Source organism: Trachemys scripta, chromosome 3 (genome assembly GCF_013100865.1).
Source record: "Trachemys scripta elegans isolate TJP31775 chromosome 3, CAS_Tse_1.0, whole genome shotgun sequence".
NCBI lineage: Eukaryota > Metazoa > Chordata > Testudines > Emydidae > Trachemys > Trachemys scripta.
This window is the reverse complement of record NC_048300.1, coordinates 821,404-840,754: the sequence shown is the minus strand read 5'-3', so window position 1 is coordinate 840,754 and position 19,351 is coordinate 821,404. Positions and strand designations below refer to the sequence as shown.

General features: G+C 42.9%; 1 protein-coding gene across 1 annotated transcript in view; it reads left to right on the top strand.

The window, feature by feature from the left end:
- The first annotated feature begins 278 nt into the window (after nucleotides 1-278).
- Nucleotides 279-19,351, top strand: part of PCSK2 (proprotein convertase subtilisin/kexin type 2) — a 193,860-nt gene continuing 174,787 nt past the window's right edge. Inside the window, exon 1 of the mRNA XM_034763893.1 lies at nucleotides 279-699. Within this exon, the coding sequence (XP_034619784.1) occupies nucleotides 520-699 (180 nt within the window). The 5' untranslated portion in view covers nucleotides 279-519. The remainder of the gene's footprint in view (nucleotides 700-19,351) is intronic.

Here is a 19,351-nt window from a genome sequence, read left to right as displayed (position 1 = left end):
AGGGAAACAAGCCTTTCGCCCCCAGGGTAACATACCACAGGGGTAGCGCTGCTGCTGATCACAGCGCGTGTCTCTGCGGGCTCCCCCTCGCCTTGCCCCGGGAAATGGAGGAATTCTCCAGGGTGCTGAATCAGGGAGCAGCGGGAACCGCTCGCCTCGGGTTAGCCCTGGCCCAGCCCCCCCCGCCCCCCCCCCCCCCCCCCCCGCACGTGATTGGCAGCGCTGCAATCTCACCTCGGCCGGTTGGTGCTTTCCTGGAGCCGCCGCGGAACTAGCGGCGAGGAGGAGCTGACAATGCAGATCTGGCCGCGAACCCCCCGCGCACAGACCCACCCGCAGCAGCTCACGAGCCGCCCAGCCGACTTCCCCCGCCTCGCCTCCTCCCCGCGCCAGCTGCCGAGGGAGCGCACACGCTGATGTGCTGCATTCAGCAGCACCCGGCTTAGCCTCCCCCCAAATCTTTACTCTCCTCGGCGGCGGGTTAGTGTATTTATTCTCTCCCTCTACTAGGCAAGAGCCATGAAGGGAGGCTGCGTTACCCCGGGGACCATCGCTGGGCTCTTGTGCCTGGGTCTCCTTCTTTTGGCATCCGCTGAAATAGCCGTCTACACGAATCATTTTTTGGTGGAGTTGCACCGAGGGGGCGAGCCAGAAGCGAAGCAACTCGCTGCCGAATATGGCTTTAGTGGGGTCCGAAAGGTAAGAGCCTCTCGCTGTTTAATTGCATTGACAATTAAGGCCGTGGCGTGGTGCATTGTTTTGATAACAGCCGCTGCTGCACGTTGATGAGATCTCTGCACGCATTTTATAACATAGCAGGATGCATCTGCAGACAGAGCCCCGTTGGGTTGTGTGTCCTCCCTCCCCCCCATATGTTGTGTAATTAAAATGCCCTTCAATTTGTACTAAGGTCATGCTTGAATGTTGTGGGTCTATGCACCTGATAACTGGTAGTTTTCAGAAAGAGAGCAGGAAATCATTTGTTTGAACGCACCCCTCCATCAGCCCAGCTGGCAAGTTAATGTAAAGGAATGAAAACAAATAAGAGTTGTTTTAAAATTTGCTCCTTAATTCCTGTGGTGTAACATATTGAAATAGTGGATTTGCAAAGATCCACTACAAGCTACTCATCAGTGGTGACACGATATGATTCAGATCAGTGCTTCTTGGACTAAAAACAAGGAGTTTCGCTGCATGGTTAGTTTAGTACCTAGTAATTGCTGTGTAAACATCCTCCAATTTAACTCCCATCCTGAAATACTATTAAGCAATTTCTGGAACTGAACAAAAGAATGCATGGTGCACACCCATCGCTTCCTAAAGCCTACATACAGTGATCACTAATGGAAATTGCTTAGAAACTGCACCGCTATCAAAGATTTAAAGGTAACTAACCGAAGGAGCTTACATAACTTACATGTGAGGGTTCACATTTGCTTTGACACTCAGAGCCAGGCTGACAGAGGAATCGATGTTCATGGTCTTCTCTAAGAGCAATGTGAGATTTTAAGACAAGAGAACTTGATAAAAGGTAATGCAGGATCGTATACAGTTATTTGACCTGGAGAACTTGAAGCACCTTTTGACATTGTTTTGTTTCTGGTTGCTGAGAAGTCAACCCAGGCAAACCCAAACTGGCAATCTCTCCAGCTCAAATGTGAATTAAACCTAGATGTGGATCTCTTAATCCGGATTAGCTGAATAATAATAATAATCATAATAATTAATAATATAATTAATAAATAGATTAAACTATGGAACAGCTTTGATTAAATGCTTGAGGTCAATACAACTGTAGCCATCAGGGTAAGGATAAACTCCCAGATGGGAGAGGAATTGTGTTAGCATTGCTGCTCTTAGGTGTTTTTGTTTTCCCAGTAGTTATGCAATAAGAGCCTGATCCAACTTCCATTGTACTGAATGGGAGTCTGGTCATTAACGTCAGGGAGCGGTGGATTGGGCCCTTCCATTTAGATCAAAACCAATGTGTAGTTAGACTGCCTTCTCCAGAGCAACTAACTGCATCTGGGCTGTATTGTGGCAGCTCCACTGAGGTTTCATTAGAGAAATTAAGGCAAAATAAATTACCACTTTGGCCTCATTCCAACTCTGACTCTGATACTGTGCTGGTTGGTAAGACTGAAATCCTTGTTCTGTTAGTAACAGGAATTCATTGCTGCTGCCTTTTGGAAGTGATCCTGTACCTGAGCCTCTGTATACTGCTGGGGTTTGTTGGATGTGACACTTCGGGCATCAGTCTCTCCTGTTCTTCCCAGCCTGCTCCTTCGCCACCATGTCCTGGGACCTGTCACTGCTTGTGCTGACTAGTGAGGTTGTGGGTCCCTGGCAGTGCTTATTTTCACCTTTGCTTTTTTAATGTGTATATTCTTATGATCCAGGTGGGGAAAATTCAGAGGAGAGAGAGAAGGAGGTGGGGAAGGGCCACTCCCCAGCAGCCTGGGGGCGAGAGTCCTGATCCTGTCTGAAATCCACAGCCGGGGTTGTGCAATTTCACACATCTCCTGTGCATATTAAGAATTGTCCCAGGTATATTAATTTTACATTAAGAACAAGCCTGGCTCCTATTCTTGTATCTTCTCACAACAGAGAGCCAAGGCAAAGTTCCTGGTCTCCTAAGGTGTCCAACAGAGCACCTGCTTTCCATATAATCTGTGCAGAGGGAGCTATATTCCATGAACGTGCTTCTATTTAGGAGTAAAACCTTTCAGGTAAAAAGACAAAAGCAGTGCCAGGCCAGCAGACTAGCCCACAGCGATGTGTGTGGACTCCCAGGAATCATGCTCATAAACTATTCTGCTGTGGTTCACACACTGCACTGAGAGACTTCTAGATTACGTGATGTTATTCCCAAACAACCTGTGCCTTCTTCCAACTCCTCCCTACACTCTCTCTCTCTCTCTCAGGGCAGAGGAAATATCAGTGCCGTTTTTAAAATGTGTTGCATTTAGCAAGGTCTGTAGCAGAGGATAATACAAAGGAGGCTGATTACTATCTTCACTTTGACGGGGGGATCCTCACTATGTCTGGCACAGAGTTTGATGGCTCTGATTCAGTGCTCCGATCTCTGCTTCCTTTTGGCTTGTGCCAGCTGCTCTGTTGCTTTTTCAGTATTTGTGAACTCAGGAGACTTTTATCTCTCATGTCTTCAACTGGTCTTATCTAGTGTACTTTCAGATCTTGATCCTGCAGAGGCAACTTTAATGGGACTACTCAGTGCAAAAAGTTAAAAGAGGGCATATGTAGCGTATGTCTATGCAGAATCAGTGCCTTCGGTTTTAAACTCTTCAGGATAGGTACCTACAACTATGGGCACTATATGAATAATAAACAGCCAGTTATTTTAAATAGATCTTTTTATTGCAAAGTTCTAAATTGTATAATGAAACATACAGAAAATACTCAAAATATTAAACTATATCACAGATAGCACTGATCATGGTTACATTCTTCAACCACAAGGGTCATGTTTGGCAGTCTGATAAATTATTCACTCAAGCCAAATTCTGTCCTCCGTACTCATGTTGAATAGCACCTCACTCTGCAGGTAATCACATTTATTTCAAGGGTGTTTCTTGCAAAGGAGGTGCTTTTCACCAGGAGTAAAGCTGGCAGAGTATAGCCCTCATTTGGTAATATATCATACTTATTTGGTCTTATATCTATCTCTTCACAGGCACAGAATATCATATATGTAAATATAGGATACATATGGGAGAGGTGGTTTACCTTTTACATAATTCAGACAATATTTTTTTAAATAATTTAAGCTATTCGTTTCATAGAAGACTTTTAAAAATATCTAATTCAATGTATGCAGGGTTCATTCATAACTGACAAATGAGTTAATATAACAGGTTGTTTAGCAGCAGATTTCCAGTGAAACATACCTGAGAAATTTGTAATGAGGGCTAATATTATGCATTCTAGCTGTTCTTTGACAGGCCAGACCCCCTTTGGGTAGGTCTACAATGGCAAAAAAAAAAAAAGTGTTCTTACCTTTGGTTAGCTAACCCTAGTTAACTAATTCAGGCTGAAATGGCAGTGAAGATGCAGCAACTTGGCTCTTAACTCTAGTCAGAAGCTCAAGTTCAATCTTTGGCTCCCCTGTGGCTTTTAACTCTAGCTCCGAATCTGAGGTACTTATAGTCCATATTTGGGCCCCTAAATAAGTGGCTTGATTTTTTTTCTAATGCGTCGTGCCCAAGGACTTCAGTGGGAGATGCTGGGTGTTCATCCCTCTTGAAAATCAGATGCCTAAATATAGATCTGGGATTCTGGCATTAGGCACGGATTCTTGAAAATCTTAACTTGAATTTATCTTATTTCAAATAATCCTAAACTCCCTTCTTTGCTTTAATTACATTTTAATGATGTACTTTGATTTGTAAGGTTGAGAGCTTTCCAATTTATCTGCACCTTCCTAAAACAACTCTAAAATTCCTCATAAAATGGTCACTCTGATAAACCACATTCATTTCTTCATGTTCCCACTCCTTCCAACCCCAAACATTCAAAAATCATGAGATTTAAAACCAAAAATGTTCGGAGGGCTCTTTATTTGCTTTTGAACCCTCGAAGCACTCTTGCATCACATTTTCATGCTCTTGCTCACAACCCTGAAGGCTAGGAAATGAAAGCTGAGCAACCAGTATCCAGGACTTGAAGAAGAATAGCAAATATTGTTAGACTCACGAAAAAATTGTAAGACTTGGCAACTCTGCATACTATACTTCGCACAGAATTATATCAGACTCTCACTAGTCCATTATACAATCAATAAATTGTAGTTGGAAAAAAAGATTGTCACCTAATCTCTATCCATAATGAAGCAGGATTGTTCTATGTTTCACATTTCCTAGTGTTCGTATTCTCTATTCAAGAAAATTAAACTTTGGTTTATTAAATGAAGCAATATTCACAAAATATCAGTGTTTCCACAATAGAGCTTTTCTCAGTACAGATTACAGAAACAAATATTTAAATTCTGCTTCTTGATTTTGGCATCCTCATTCCCAGTTCTTAGTTCTTCTCTCATGAGGCAGTTGCAGATGGCAGTCACAAAGATTTGTGTGCAAGTTTTTAAGTAAGATCTACTTCCCTTCACATTTTGTTTTCATTAGCTACATCTCTCATAGTCATGACAAAATGCCACCATGTCTAAATACTCCATCTTCATTCATCTTGCAGAGGTGAAATGCTTTGAACAATCAGTAGTCAGTGCCCTAAAAATCCCAAAACATTTTGTGTTTGCTGCTTACAAACTATGGGCCAAATCCTGCATTGGCTGAAAATATGTAGAAGATCTGTGCCAATGTAGAAAGCAAAGATACATACCTGAGCAGGCGGTGGCTTTGCTCCCCATTTTGCTTAACACCAGCTGGCCTAGCTGCATGTCTTCATTTCTTCCAACAAGTGCTGCACACAGTTTGGGGATTTGGTCTGAGTGCAAAGGTTCAAAAAAGAGCCAGATAAGTTCAGGGAAGGAAGGTCCATCAATGGCTATTTGCCAGGATGGGCAGGGATGGTGTCCCCTAGCCTCTGTTTGCCAGAAGCTGGGAATGGGCGACAGTGGATGGATCACTTGATGATTACCTGTTCTGTTCATTCCTTCTGAGACACCTGGCTTTGGCCATTGTCAGAAGACAGGATACTGGGCTAGATGGACCTGTGGTCTAACCCATGATAGCTGTTCTTATGTTCTTATATTCAAGCAGCCCTGTCGATGACTACACTGCACTGCTTGTGGTACATCCGCTTTTCCCTCTTTTGAGCCGTGGCACAAACTTCGGGAGCACAGAGTGTTGGTCAGGAGTTTCTATGGTGTATAAATATAAATGAGTGGCAGACTGCCAGATTTGCAGCGGTTGAGCTCTTTACAATGGGCAAAATCCCCTCCACTCCCTCTTCTGAAGTGGTCAGGCTCCTTCTTCCTTCTCAATGGTCCTGTTCTGTGTTTTTCTCTGAATAAAACCATAATCCAAGGATTATTCAGATACCTTTGCGTATACAGGCCCTGAATTGTTTTTAGGTCTGCTCCCACTTCACACTGAATGCTATAAAAATAGTTTTCACAGTGGTCAGATCTGGATCAGCCCCTAAATCTTGAGAGAGGCTTTTTTGGGGATACATGCATAGATTATAATGCCAGAAAGGACCATTGAGATCATCTAGTCTGACCTCCTGTACAGTACAGGCCATAGGTTTTCTATTAACTCCTGTTTAAACTGGCAGATATCTGTTAGAAAAAACATCCAGTCTTGATTTAAAAATTGCCAATGTTGGATGATCCATCACCACCCTTTTAAAATTGGGCCAGTGGCTAATTACCTTCACTATTTAAAATGTGCTTTATTTCTATATTTAAGGTTCAGTCCTGTATTTTCGTGCACCGAAAACGCTCAGTGATTGAAATGGAGAATTTTGCGTGAGTAAGGAATGTAGGATTTGGCTCTTGAGAATTTCTTATCAATTTTACTCAAATGTTTAGTGGCCTGTTTGGAGATCAGTGTTCAGCCAGACTTTTACCTGAGCCTCTGTGCATGTACCCTCCCAATTTTTTGTGCACATACCTGTGTCTGCACTTTGCGGGTAAGTGCACCAGTGTAGGGTTTGCACACATTTTCTAACCCTAGAAAGTGCTGGTTTTGCGTAGGCAAAGTACTGATGTTAGAATGTTTTCTATCATGGGAGCAGATCTTTGCCTCTGTAAAGTGCAGGTGAAAATATATGCAGATGAAAAAGGGGAGACCAATCTTTGGAAATGTAGGCCTTTGTGTGTGCACCATAGACATGTATTGTTTTAAAATACAGGATCTGTTTCTGCTCCCATTGAAATCAGTGAGCTGAAGATCGGGTCTCAGACTAAAGCACACCCTAAGGGTACATCTACACTACAGCGGGGAGTCGATTTAAGATACGCAAATTCAGCTACGTGAATAGCGTAGCTGAATTCGACGTATTACAGCCGACTTACCCCGTTGTGAGGACGGCGGCAAAATCGACTTCTGCCGCTTTTTGTCGGCGGCGCTTACTACCACCTCCGCTGGTGGAGTTAGAGCGCCGATTCGGGGATCGATTGTCGCGTCCCGACGGGACGCGATAAATCGATCCCCGAGAGGTCGATTTCTACCCGCCGATTCAGGCGGGTAGTATAGACCAGGCCTATGAGGAGTTCAATAATCGATTTTATGTCATCCTAGAAGATTCATTCGCACAAATATTCCTTCATTATGAAAATAGGAAAACCTCTCATTAAAACTATAAAGAAATGATCAGCCAAAGGTAAACTTTGATACTTAAATTTCATGAGGAATCCAAGGCTTTAATTTCACTGATCAGACTTTAATAATACAAACTGCATTAAAAGGTATGAAAAAGTAAATGTCCTACGTATTGTCTGAGCAGCACAAGTTTGGTGGTTCTTACGTGTCCAGAAGGGAATGATGCATACTCACACTTCTTGGTGTCTGAACTGATGTGCTCAGAAGATAGGAAGCAATTAGCCAGTAGGAAATGTATGATCTGGCTGCTGGAATTGCACACGTCTGGGTTCTGATGGACCATTCCCCATTTTAGAAAAAACTGGGAAGAAAGTAACTGAGAGGAGAGACACAGTAGGCTAGATTTTGAGGGATCCTTCCAGTTAGAGAAATACATTTCTTAGTACCTGGCATCTAATCACTGAATGGGGCCAAGATATAGAGCATAAAGGGCTTTTACTCACACCAGTGAGTAATTCTGTTGATGTTTTTGAAGTTAGTCCAGTATGACACAGGGGTAGCTCGGAAAAGCACTTGGCCCATAATGTCTGGATTTTTTATTTTTATTTTTTTTGCATTCTCCCATGGATGCAGATATAGCACTGGTAGGAAACACTTTAAACTGCTATTCAAGCACAAATAAAAACAAACCAGTTATTGTATGTACACGCACAAACACACAGAGCAGAAAAAAAGAAGGAAGAATTTGCGACACAGCATAAAGAACATCTATGAAACAGCTTCTCATTTGCTATAGACCTGAATAACGCAGCATCCACTGGTAGTGAACTCTGTAGTTAAGGTTGAAATAATTATCTACTCAGCTGTAGTTTTCAATTTTGTTTAAGAGCATAGAATGTGAAACGAGAAATTCATACTTCCCTATTGCTGTTCCCCTCTGTAATTGCATCTCTTATTGTTTAGAAACATGAGTGATTTCTGTTTTCTAGCAAAATACACACATTCAAAGGTTGCTTCTAGAAATAACTCCATCAGAGTTTGTTATTGTTTGGGTGCTGTAGATTTGTAATCATGTAGATGTCCTAATGATACAAAACTCTGGCTGCTTATATAGTTGCATGCATTTATGATGTTGTTTACTGCACATCACCCGAACTCTCGGTAATGTTACATTTATAGCAACTCTTTCAATATACTGACAAAACTGATTATAGGACAAAGACCAGTAAAGACATTATGGATCTTTTTTTCTTTTTCATTTTTCTTTTAAATGATACAGGGCAGAACTGGGAATGTACATTTACTTATTTTTACTTCAAAATTGTGTTCAGTTTTCTCAGTGTCAGAGAAAAAATCTTCAAGAGAAGAAATATAAACATGTGAATAACTCTTCCAATAAATGGAGGATTTAAAAATACTGGGGCAGACCCCCAACTGGCATATATTCCTCTAGCTCTATTTACATTAGGTGAAGAGCAGGGCCCAATGAATGTTGCCTAAGACATGCTATAGTCTGGGGAATTCTGTGGAGATGAGGAATCTGCGCTCCCAGGCAAAGCTGCTCAGTGTTCACCACTACTGATTTGAGGCTACATTAGCTCTGCCAGCTCGTGTACTTGGGATTTGCAGATGGCCTTTGAAAAGTGGATCTATTAGAACTGCTCCCACTGATGGAACTGGAGGAGGGTCATGTGGCCCCCTTGTTTCGGAGGTTTCATGTCCTCCCATGAAGGAGCATCTTGAGAAAGGTAAGCACCTAAGCCTGGATGCACAAATGTTTAGGTGTCTAGAAAATTATTGGGATTCACAAAGCCTGAGTTAAGCACCTAGGCTCCCTATATAATAAATGGGGGGAAATAGGCACCTTAGACTATGATTCACAAAAGCCAGTAGAGCTAGGTACTGAGCTGTCTAAGTTACCAGTGGGAGATGCTGGCCAGAAGGGTGTGTGCTCTCACCAACAGCTAAGGGACAGCCACTCACCAAAATACTCATTCCCCACCCACCTATCCCACCAGTGGGGGCCTGACTAGCCACCACATTGCCAGATGCCTCAGGACGACCAGCCTATAATCACAGCTGCCTGTGGAGACCAAAAGCCACCTGCTTGCCCCCGGAGCTGCTACTGTGAGGAACATCTGCCACCTAAAGAAGCCTCCATGATAAGGTGATGGGTTGAGGAGCCCAAGGCGAGGCGTGGCGATGAAGGACTGATGTATTGAATTGGGGTTGGTGAGAGCCTGGAATAAATAGACTCTAAGGGGGAGTAAGTGAATAGACTTGGTAGGGGAGGGGAAGAGAGAATCAGACATTAATAGATATTTTGTGGGCAGGAGGGTGCAGGGAGAATATTTTAACCAGGGAGCACCACATTTTGACATCAGAGGCTGAATTTTTTGAGGGAGTTCCTTACCGCAGCTCAACAAAACCCACTGCAGAGCTTTGATCCATAGCATGCAGTGAGCTCAACCCCCCTTCCAAATCTTTCCTCTCCCCTTCATGCCTCTAAGTGGCAGAAGCAGTACAGTTCTGCTATGGCTGGAGACTTCTGTGCTCACATGGTTTGTGTCAGGATGCGCTACCTGAGGTGATAGGGTTGATACAGATGAAATAGCTCTTTCTATTTCCTTTATTTTTCCCTACCTAGTCCAGTACTGGAGTTTCTTTAGATTATTTCATTCTTGGCTCTAGGCCACAAAGTCATGATTTCAATACCAGAACTGGATAAACACAGATCAAATTGATCATCCTTGACATCAGTGGAGTTACACAGGGACTGAATATGTCCCAAAGTGCTGACACTGCAGTGCTGTACAGAAGAGGGATTGTTGCACTTTTAAAAATGCTGTCTTTTGAGGGAAGCATTGAGCTCTGGCAGCAGGCCAGGTGGAAGTTAAAAATCCCATTGCAGTAAGGAGAAAACTAAGCACTAAGGGGACAGGATGGTATAGTTGAAATAGAGCCTTTGATTACTAGGTCATAGGTTCAAATCCAGCATAATTCAATAGTGATAGGTGTAAACTGACAGTCCAGATCCTAAGGATAAGTGACTCTATCACAGGACCAACAGCATGTTTGGCATTAATTTGTTGGCAGACTTAACTGAGAGGCTGTGACTCTTCGGGGTTCAACCCAGACCAGTAAGGGGTTGTCACTGCCTACCCTGTAGGCCTTTGTGCTGTGCAGCTTTGGTTCAGATCCCTGACACCAGCAGCCTGTTTTCCACACAATGATCTCACCCTGGCTTCCACCAGCCTGGTTACTTCTTGCAGGGTGACCCCAACAGCCCCTTCAGCCCTGAGTTTCCCCCCAAACTGTCTCCTCTGCAGAGCTCAGCCCCTCCCACTGTAGCACTCACAAAACCGTATCCAGGTCACTGCTCCTTTACAGACAGAGTCCACAGCACTGGCCAGTTAGTTTGGCAGAGGATTTTACCTGTCAGTTTGAAACACTGCACTGAGATGGTTGTATAATCAAACAAGATTAAGTTTATTAACAGAGAACAGCTATTTAAGTGATACCAAGTAGAAGGAATTGGGATAGAAATGGTTACAAACCAACAAAAGTCAAAATATGCTTCTGAGACTAAAATCTAACTTAACAAGCTAGAGTCTTTTGTTCAAAGTTGTTTCTCACCACAGTTCTTCCAGCATAGCTGGCCAGTCCTTAGCCAGGATCCGACACACAAAGTCCAAAGCGCTTGGTTTCTTTGACTCTTCAGGTGAAGGATGCTAAAATAGTTCTCTGTTTTTGCTTATATCTCCCAAAGTGCATTGACCTGGTTGCAAGAGGCAGGAAGGTTTCCTGTTGTTCTTCCATTTCTGTGGGCTTCCCATCCCCCGGCTAATTTGTATGTAAATGGGCTTCCATTGTTTTGATTCCATAATGCTTGATTTACATTGGAGACAGGCAGATACCGCCTTCCCTCCTGCCTGGGAAAACACCTGTTTCTCCCATCAGTCCCAGAGTTTAAAGCATAATTTCAGTGAGTATCCATAATTCCCTTACATTTCACAATGATCTTAATCACCAGCCACAGGCTTTCAGAAAAGACCTTTCTGAAGTAACATTACAATCAGTTGATTCAATTGCTTATTTTTTGGGGTTCAGACCCTTTCTTCCTCCGGGGTGGCTTGACCCCAAGTGGCAGAGGCCAAGGACTGAATGGACTTGGACGCTGACCTACTGTCCCAGTGCTAGACTTGAGTCTTCCAAACCAGGACTGAGCACCGTTAGCTGACATTATGGAGATGCTTGAATTTCTGTTGCACCTCAGAGATATCCAGAGCTGCCAATCCACCACCTTTCAGGAGAATCAACTTCTTTTGAAGTGTAGGAGATAACCTGGTGTCCTGTACAGTTTTTTCCTCACTCAAACAAGTTGTAAGGTATAAGGCCTTGCCTATACGTAAAACATTTGCTGCTTTAACTATGCTAGCATTGTTTAAGTGGCAAAAAAACAAAACAAAACCAAAAAACCCTAGTGTATGTTGCTATATCAGTGTAATAAAAGTACTTATTCTGGTACAGCAAAATGAAATAAGCGACTGGTGTAAAGCACCTTTTGCTTGTATAACTGTGTCTGCACTAAGGCTTTTACCAGCATAACTATCTAAGGCCAGGTCTACACTACACCCCTAATTCGAACTAAGGTACGCAACTTCAGCTACGTGAATAACGTAGCTGAAGTTCGAAGTACCTTAGTTCGAATTAGTTCGAACTTACCTTGGTCCACACGCGGCAGGCAGGCTCCCCCGTCGACTCCGCGGTACTCCTCTCGGCGAGCTGGAGTACCGCAGTCGACGGCGAGCACTTCCGGGTTCGACTTATCGCGTCCAGACTAGACGCGATAAGTCGAACCCAGAAGTTCGATTTCCAGCTGTCGAACTAGCGGGTAAGTGTAGCCAAGGCCTAAGAAAAAAAATCACTGACATATGCTTTACTGACATAGTTATACCAGAAAACTTTTTAAGCATAGACTAGGTATAGGTCTACACTTTTACAGGTGCCTATGGTGAAAGCTTTTTCTGCTTAAGCATTTACAGGATTATTCTAAAAATCCCTAACCATTGCAGCTCAAATTTCAAATAGTTGCAATGAAGTACTTGCAAAGTAGTTGCTGCATCATATCTGGAAATTTCTGTGGTGGATTGTTTCAAGTAACAAATCCTGAGAAACTTGTCAGCTGCTCGGAGACAATTTCACTAACCCCCAAATCAGCTAAATTAATCAAATTATTGGGTATGATTCAGTGAGCTGTAATTAAAAATATCATACATCAGAAACCCATTTGTGAAGTTTCTATTTGTAAAATAATATTTTGGTAATTGCTGAAAGAATCTCAGTTGCAAAAATGCTGTGCAATATGTTATCAGTATAATTGATCTTTTTCCTGCACTGGCCTCCTAGTTTTTTCTAAAGTGTATTATGAATTGTGTCAGGTCCCCAGAGGACTTGGGTATGCAATGATTTTATAAAGGGTATAATGCCCTGGCTAAGGGGTATGTATCTCTCTCCCTCTACTGGCAGGAATAAGAACTCCTCAACTGTTTGTCAGTCTCTCTACACGGGATTTTCAAAGGAAGTTTGGAGTTCACCTCTTAATGTAAATCAATGGATGCTGGGTACTTAACTCCCTTGGCTGCTTTTGAAAAATCCCATTCTATAGTGCTAAAATTGTAGCTCAAGTGGTGAGGGTTTGTGCTTTGGATTAGGAGGGTCTGAATTCTATCCCTGTTGTTGCAAGAAGTTCTACATGGCTGTCTTGTGCAATTTAGCAGCAAGCATGAAATCCTTGTTGACCACAGATTTGTTACATTATTATGAAGCTGGACCCACCCAGCTGAACTCCAGTTGTATTGGAGGCTTAGTGATAACTGAATAAGGAAACTGGGTCCTGGTCCATTATTCTCACGTTTCATTTATTTATCCATTTGTATTTTGTGTGCCGACAGTAGGAGGGGATATTTTTCATTTTTACACCCAAAACATGAATAACACACGAAGAGATTTGTCATGTATTATCAACCTTCCCCAGTAAAACTTCCATGTATATGTTATGTTCTTAACTTACTTCATTGCCCACTTGAACCAAATGAAAATAATGACTTAACTGCCCATATATAACCTGTTTTCAGGCAGCCAATGAGTGTTCCAGCTACCCATGACTGACCTAGAGCATTTACTCACCAGTTCAATACGAGAAGGTAACTATACAAGACCACACTGTATTGTGGCCAAAATTATATAACCACGATTTAAAAACCTGAAACAAAATAACATTTAAAGTTGTAAAAAAAAAATTCTTAATGAAAAAAAAAGATAGAGAGAGAAATGGACAATATTATTTGGCCCTGTTTGGATATGAAGCTAGAGCCAGATGGTAGAGTCTCCGATTCTTCCAGGTGCCTAAGGAAAGAGTATGTATTATGCAGCCTACTCTACATGTGCATTCTGTAGCTATTCTCTTATCTTCTCAGACAATCTTTGTGGAAGTACATGTGTGAAATTAATGAGTCTTTTCACAATTATGATTCTTAGACCATGAGCTCTCTGGGGCAGAGACTGCCTTTGTTTTACTTGGTTTGTACAATGCCTAGGATGATAGAAATCCCTGACTAGGACTTCTACATGTAACTGCAATATAAGTAATTAATCATACATTTCTGTACTATGCACATATCATACTTTTCTTCATCACTAAATGTCTAGTTATGGGCCTGAGCCAACCCCCACTCAATCTGAACCTCTAAATTTGGGTTGGAGGTTTTTAGAATCAGAACCCAGATCTAAACTCAGTTTTGTTAAGGCCTCTATCATTAAAATGGGTGGATCCAAAACCCCAGATCTAAACAGGCCTGAAATTTTGGGTGTTTGATCCAGATCCACATTTTTGCATTGTGAGCCAATCTCAAAAATCCCACAAACAGCTGTTTTCTTTCTCTCAGACACATTTACAGTCAAACTCTCTCATACAGTTCCAAAACACAGTCTGTCTGTCTGTCTTTCTTGAATGTGTTTTACAGTCAATGCGCATGGTACCCCAGTAGAGTTTTCCAGGCTCTAAAGGCTGAAACATGCTGAGTAGCTAATTAAAAGCCTACATTTGCCTCACTTGATTGATGTAATTTAAGAAAGATAACGTATCAGTACATACTAGATTAACCTCAATTTATGATGGCAATAAACTGCTGACATTTATTAATTGGTATTAACAACCAATAAAGTCTTATTCTGCAGCTGCCTGAAAAATCAGTAAGCAAGGATTCTTGATGGTGGGGTGCCATTTTCCTTCCTTTAACCTCCAGCAACAGTGAGTTTAGTTCATCTTCTTTGTTTCTTCCCAAGAAGGAGCTCTTGAATCTACTGTGATTCCTGACAAAGGGTTAGATGCTCTGTTATACTGGTGCAAATCTGGAGTAACTCCCTTGGGTTCTAATGAATTACTTCAGGCTCATGCCGGTGTAAATGAGAGCAGAATTTGGCCAGGGGTTATAATGTGACAATGCTAAAGAATCTCAGTAACTCACTTTCTTCTAACACTAAACAAGGAACTTTACTAGAATGAAGAAAACAGCCTTATCTCTGAAGCCACCTCTGTATGAATTCTGGGGCAAATATGGTCCCAGCTTTCACCAGATCTATTCTCTTTATTATGCAAACAACCAGGTCACTTGCATCAACAAAGAAAAGGGAGGAAAGGTCATCTAGTCAAATGATCCTTTGCTAGGAGGGGGCTGTTGTTTTCGGTGATCCCATTCCCGCTTAGACAGGAATATATTATGTATCCCTAAATTCCGAGAAGATAAATTGCTAGGAGAATTGCTTAAGCTTAGTAACATGGCTTTTCCTTTAGGCAGATGTGGCTGTTATGATGAGGAAATTGCTGTCATGTATTATTTACATTTTAAAAAATATTTATGAATATCTATTGCCAGACAAGAACCTGAAGATATAAATATAATAATTATGCTTTGCACTTAATATTTTCAAAGCACTGTACAAACATTTGTGAATCCTAACAGGTGACGTAGGTAAATAAGTATTATTACCTCCGTATTACAGGCAAGACAACTGAAATGTAACGAGGTGAATGATTTGATTTGTAGAGGCTCTAAGCACCTGCAACTCTCATTAAAGTCTCATTAAAGTGGTTGCTTGGCACATCTGAAAATTAGGCCATATGTACCATGGCCAAGTTGCAAGTGAGTATCAGAGCCATGATTAGAAACTCAGGTGCTACAGCACAGGCTCCATCCAGCAGAGAGAACACTGCCTCTCTCAAGCAATGATTCATTATAATGGTGCAGCAGCACTAGTATAGCTATAGGTTGGGTCTTGACTTCTGTTTAAAGGCTGACCTTGCTAAATTCTGAAAGAAATGACATGCTTAGTCAAATTCCTTGAATCTTAGTGTGCCTCAGAAGGGTGCAGAGCAGGGTTAGTGACCATATGTGGGATCATTTGAGCTAGTGGTTGCGGTGATATAAGCCAGGAAAAATAGCCATTTTGCAAAAATGCTTTTTTTTTTTTTTTTTTGAGCAAAGCTAGAGATCAAACTCTTGATGTGACGCAGGCCAAAAAGGTTTCAATTTGTTGAATTTTATCCAAAGCAGTCCATGATACACACTAAATCAGTGGACGTGATATATCTCGACTTTAGCAAAACCTTTGATATGGTCTCCCACAGTATTCTTGCCAGGAAGTTAAAAAAGTATGGATTGGATGAATGGACTATAAGGTGGATTGAAAGCTGGCTAGATTGTTGAGCTTAGTGGGTAGTGATTAATGGCTTGATGTCTAGTTGGCAGACAGGGAGAGTCAAGCGGAGTGCCCCAGGGGTCGGTCTTGGGGCCGGTTTTGTTCAACATCTTTATTAATGATCTGGAGGATGGCGTGGACTGCACTCTCAGCAAGTTTGCAGATGACACTAAACTGGGAGGAGAGTTAGGTATGCTGGAGGGTAGGAATAGGGTCGAGAGTGACCTAGACAAGTTGGAGGATTGGGCCAATTTGATGAGGTTCAACAAGGACAAGTGCAGAGTCCTGCACTTAGGATGGAAGAATCCCATGCACCGCTACAGGCTGGGGACCGACTGACTAAGCAGCAGTTCTGCAGAAAAAGACCTGGGGATTACAGTGGATGAGAAGCTGGATATGAGTCAGCAGTGTGCCCTTGTTGCCAAGAAGGCTAATGGCATATTGGGCTGCATTAGTAGGAGCATTGCCAGCAGATTGAGGGAAGTGATTATTCCCCACTATTCGTCACTGGTGAGGCCACATCTGGAGTATTGTGTCCAGTTTTGGTCCCCCCACTACAGAAGGGATGCGGACAAATTGGAGAGAGTCCAGTGGAAGGCAACAAAAATGATCAGGGGGCTGGGGCACATGACTTACAAGGAGAGGCTGAGGGAACTGGGCTTGTTTCGCCTGCAGATGAGAAGAATGAGGGGGGATTTGATAGCTGCCTTCAACTACCTGAAGGGGGATTCCAAAGAGGATGGAGCTCAGCTGTTCTCAGTGGTGGCATATGACAGAACAAGGAGCCAATGGTCTCAAGTTGCAGTGGGGGAGATCTAGGTAGGATATTAGGAAACACTGTTTTACTAGGAGGGTGGTGAAGCACTGGAATGGGTGACCTAGGGAGGTGGTGGAATCTCTGCCCTTAGAGGTTTTTAAGGCCCAGCTTGACAAAGCCCTGGCTGGGATGCTTTAGTTGATGCAGGTCCTGCTTTGAGCAGGGGATTGGACTAGATGACTCCTGAGGTCTCTTCCAACCTTAATCTTCTAAGATTCTATGAAATCTTTGGGGGACTCAAACTGAGAAGGTTTATAAGAAAATGTACATTTTTTTACAGTGTGCCCGCCAATACAGAAAAACAGGTGGAGTTTTATATGCTTCTGTAAGTGCTCTAAAATCAGAACAGTTACTTGGATTGCTTTGTATGTGGGCATGGTGTAATGTTAGGGTCCAAATATGGGGTCATTTTCACTGAGAGGTTCCTGAGTTCCCCCACTCCCCCAGATAAACCGTTTCCTTCAGCTGTCTTGTAGTGTTAAACTGGGAGGTACTAATGACCAGATGAATCACAGATCTCCTTGAGATTGATGGCTGTGAACTCTCCCTTCAATTAACATAATTTAGGATAAATTAATCACAATCCTCCCACCTAAGATAAAAGTAGTTTTATTCTTGGGGGAATGCAATCAAAGTATCTGGAGGAAAAATTGGCATGTGAATGCTTCCTGGAGGGGAGAGGTCTTGGCGGGGAGCAGTGGAGAATAGGGGAAGAGGGGTTTAGGACTCCCATGGGGAAGGGGAGATATAGGGTGTGGATACATGGTGATAAGGGGAAGGGAGAGAGGCTGGGGGATCAGGTGAGGGAGGTGTGGCACCCCACAACTCTGCCAGTGCACCTCAACCCCCTTGCACCCCAACCTTCCTGCACCCCACAGCTCTGCCTGTGCACCCCAACCCATGTACACATCTTGTGCACACTTACACTGTGAGCTCTTTGGGGTACAGATTGTCTTGGTTGTTACTAAAGTGGTGCAGCAGTGCCACTATAGTTAAGGTTGCATCACGACTTCTGTTTACAGGTCAACCTTTCCAAGTCCTCTAAAATCAACATGCTTGGTCAGAATCCTTTGAAATTTGGTGTGCCTCAGAAGGGAGCAGGATAAGGTAAATGAGCCACATTTGGGATTGTTTGAGCTTGGTTGTAGAGATATAAGCCCCTCCCCCCATTAGCCATTTTTCAAAATGTTTATAAGTGAGGTTTTATTGGCACAGAGCTAGAGATCAAACTATGATGTGGGTCCAGATGGCTCAGTTGGTCAAATTTCACCCAGGTTAGTGCCTGGCACCCACTTGAGTCTTTGCGGGACTCAACTTCTGAATGGCATTTAAGAACACGATCACTTCTTCCCTTGTGCAGATGTGCAGCCTGGAAGGACTACAGTGCACGTGCACCAACAAAGGAAAAAAAACCCAAAACTATGAGAGGGTTTCTGTGCAGCCACTTCTGTTTGCCTGGGGTAGTTTGAGGCAACATGCTGATGCCATTCCCCATCAGTGAATGCCTTGCCAGTGGTGTTTCCATCTATGCAATAAAGATTTAAAGACTCATGGTGTCTGTTATAATATAACATGCTTATCTGATGGGGCGGTTTACTGTGAGCACAGCAGAATAGTCAGGAGCTGGTCTAGCAACATTTTTGTTAGAACGGGTTGGGAGAAGCCATAGACAGCGGACTTTGTGTGTGTGTGTGTATGTGTGTGTGTGTGAGCGAGAGAGTGGGGGTTGGGGGTGTGTGGAATGGAGGTTTAGGGACAGGGAGAGGGGTTGTGGCTGCAGAGGGGGCAGGAAATGAGGATGGGTGGTAGGCAAGGCTTAGATTGGTTGTCTGAGAAAATGTGTATTTTACTAGCTCCTGGTGGGTGGTGGGGAGAGGGAGAAAGGGGATGGTAAGTGGCTACTTCCTGATCTTGGGGCAGATTAATGTGATGTTTCCCAAGATGCACTGCACAGAGATTTGGAACTGACAGCACAGGTACCTTGGCCACTGAGGGGAGAGAAATATATGTGCTGCCAGGGTTGCCAACGTATGGATTCTGGGCAATTTTGGATCTCAAGGTTGTAGAAGTTTGTGAGAGAGCAAGGAGTACACCATGACATGAGGATTGCTGACTACAGGGTGGAGAGAGGTAGCCTGCATTGGAATCACATTTTGCCCACTCTGCGGCATCTATGATCACTGACTTAGGAGTTTGTGATAAACCGTTTTTGGCGAATCCCTCAGGTGGAGATGATTTGGGACTTATTCCTGGTGTACACCTCATACAACCTATGAGAGCAGATTTGGACCTCATCAGAGATTTGTGTCCAAGAGCTGTGATAAAGTTTTCTCTGATTTGGCTGAGCATCGGAATAATCACTACAGTGACAATATGAAAGCTAGTAATAAGTACTGGAAGAACATTAATCAGGAAATTGGAGGCTTCATGGCTGACCGGACTGTATGGCATAGAAATATTACCAGCTCTGACACCTTGTTCCTTGGAGATGGTGTACATTTATTGGACACAGGTCAGAAAAATCTTTCTCTCA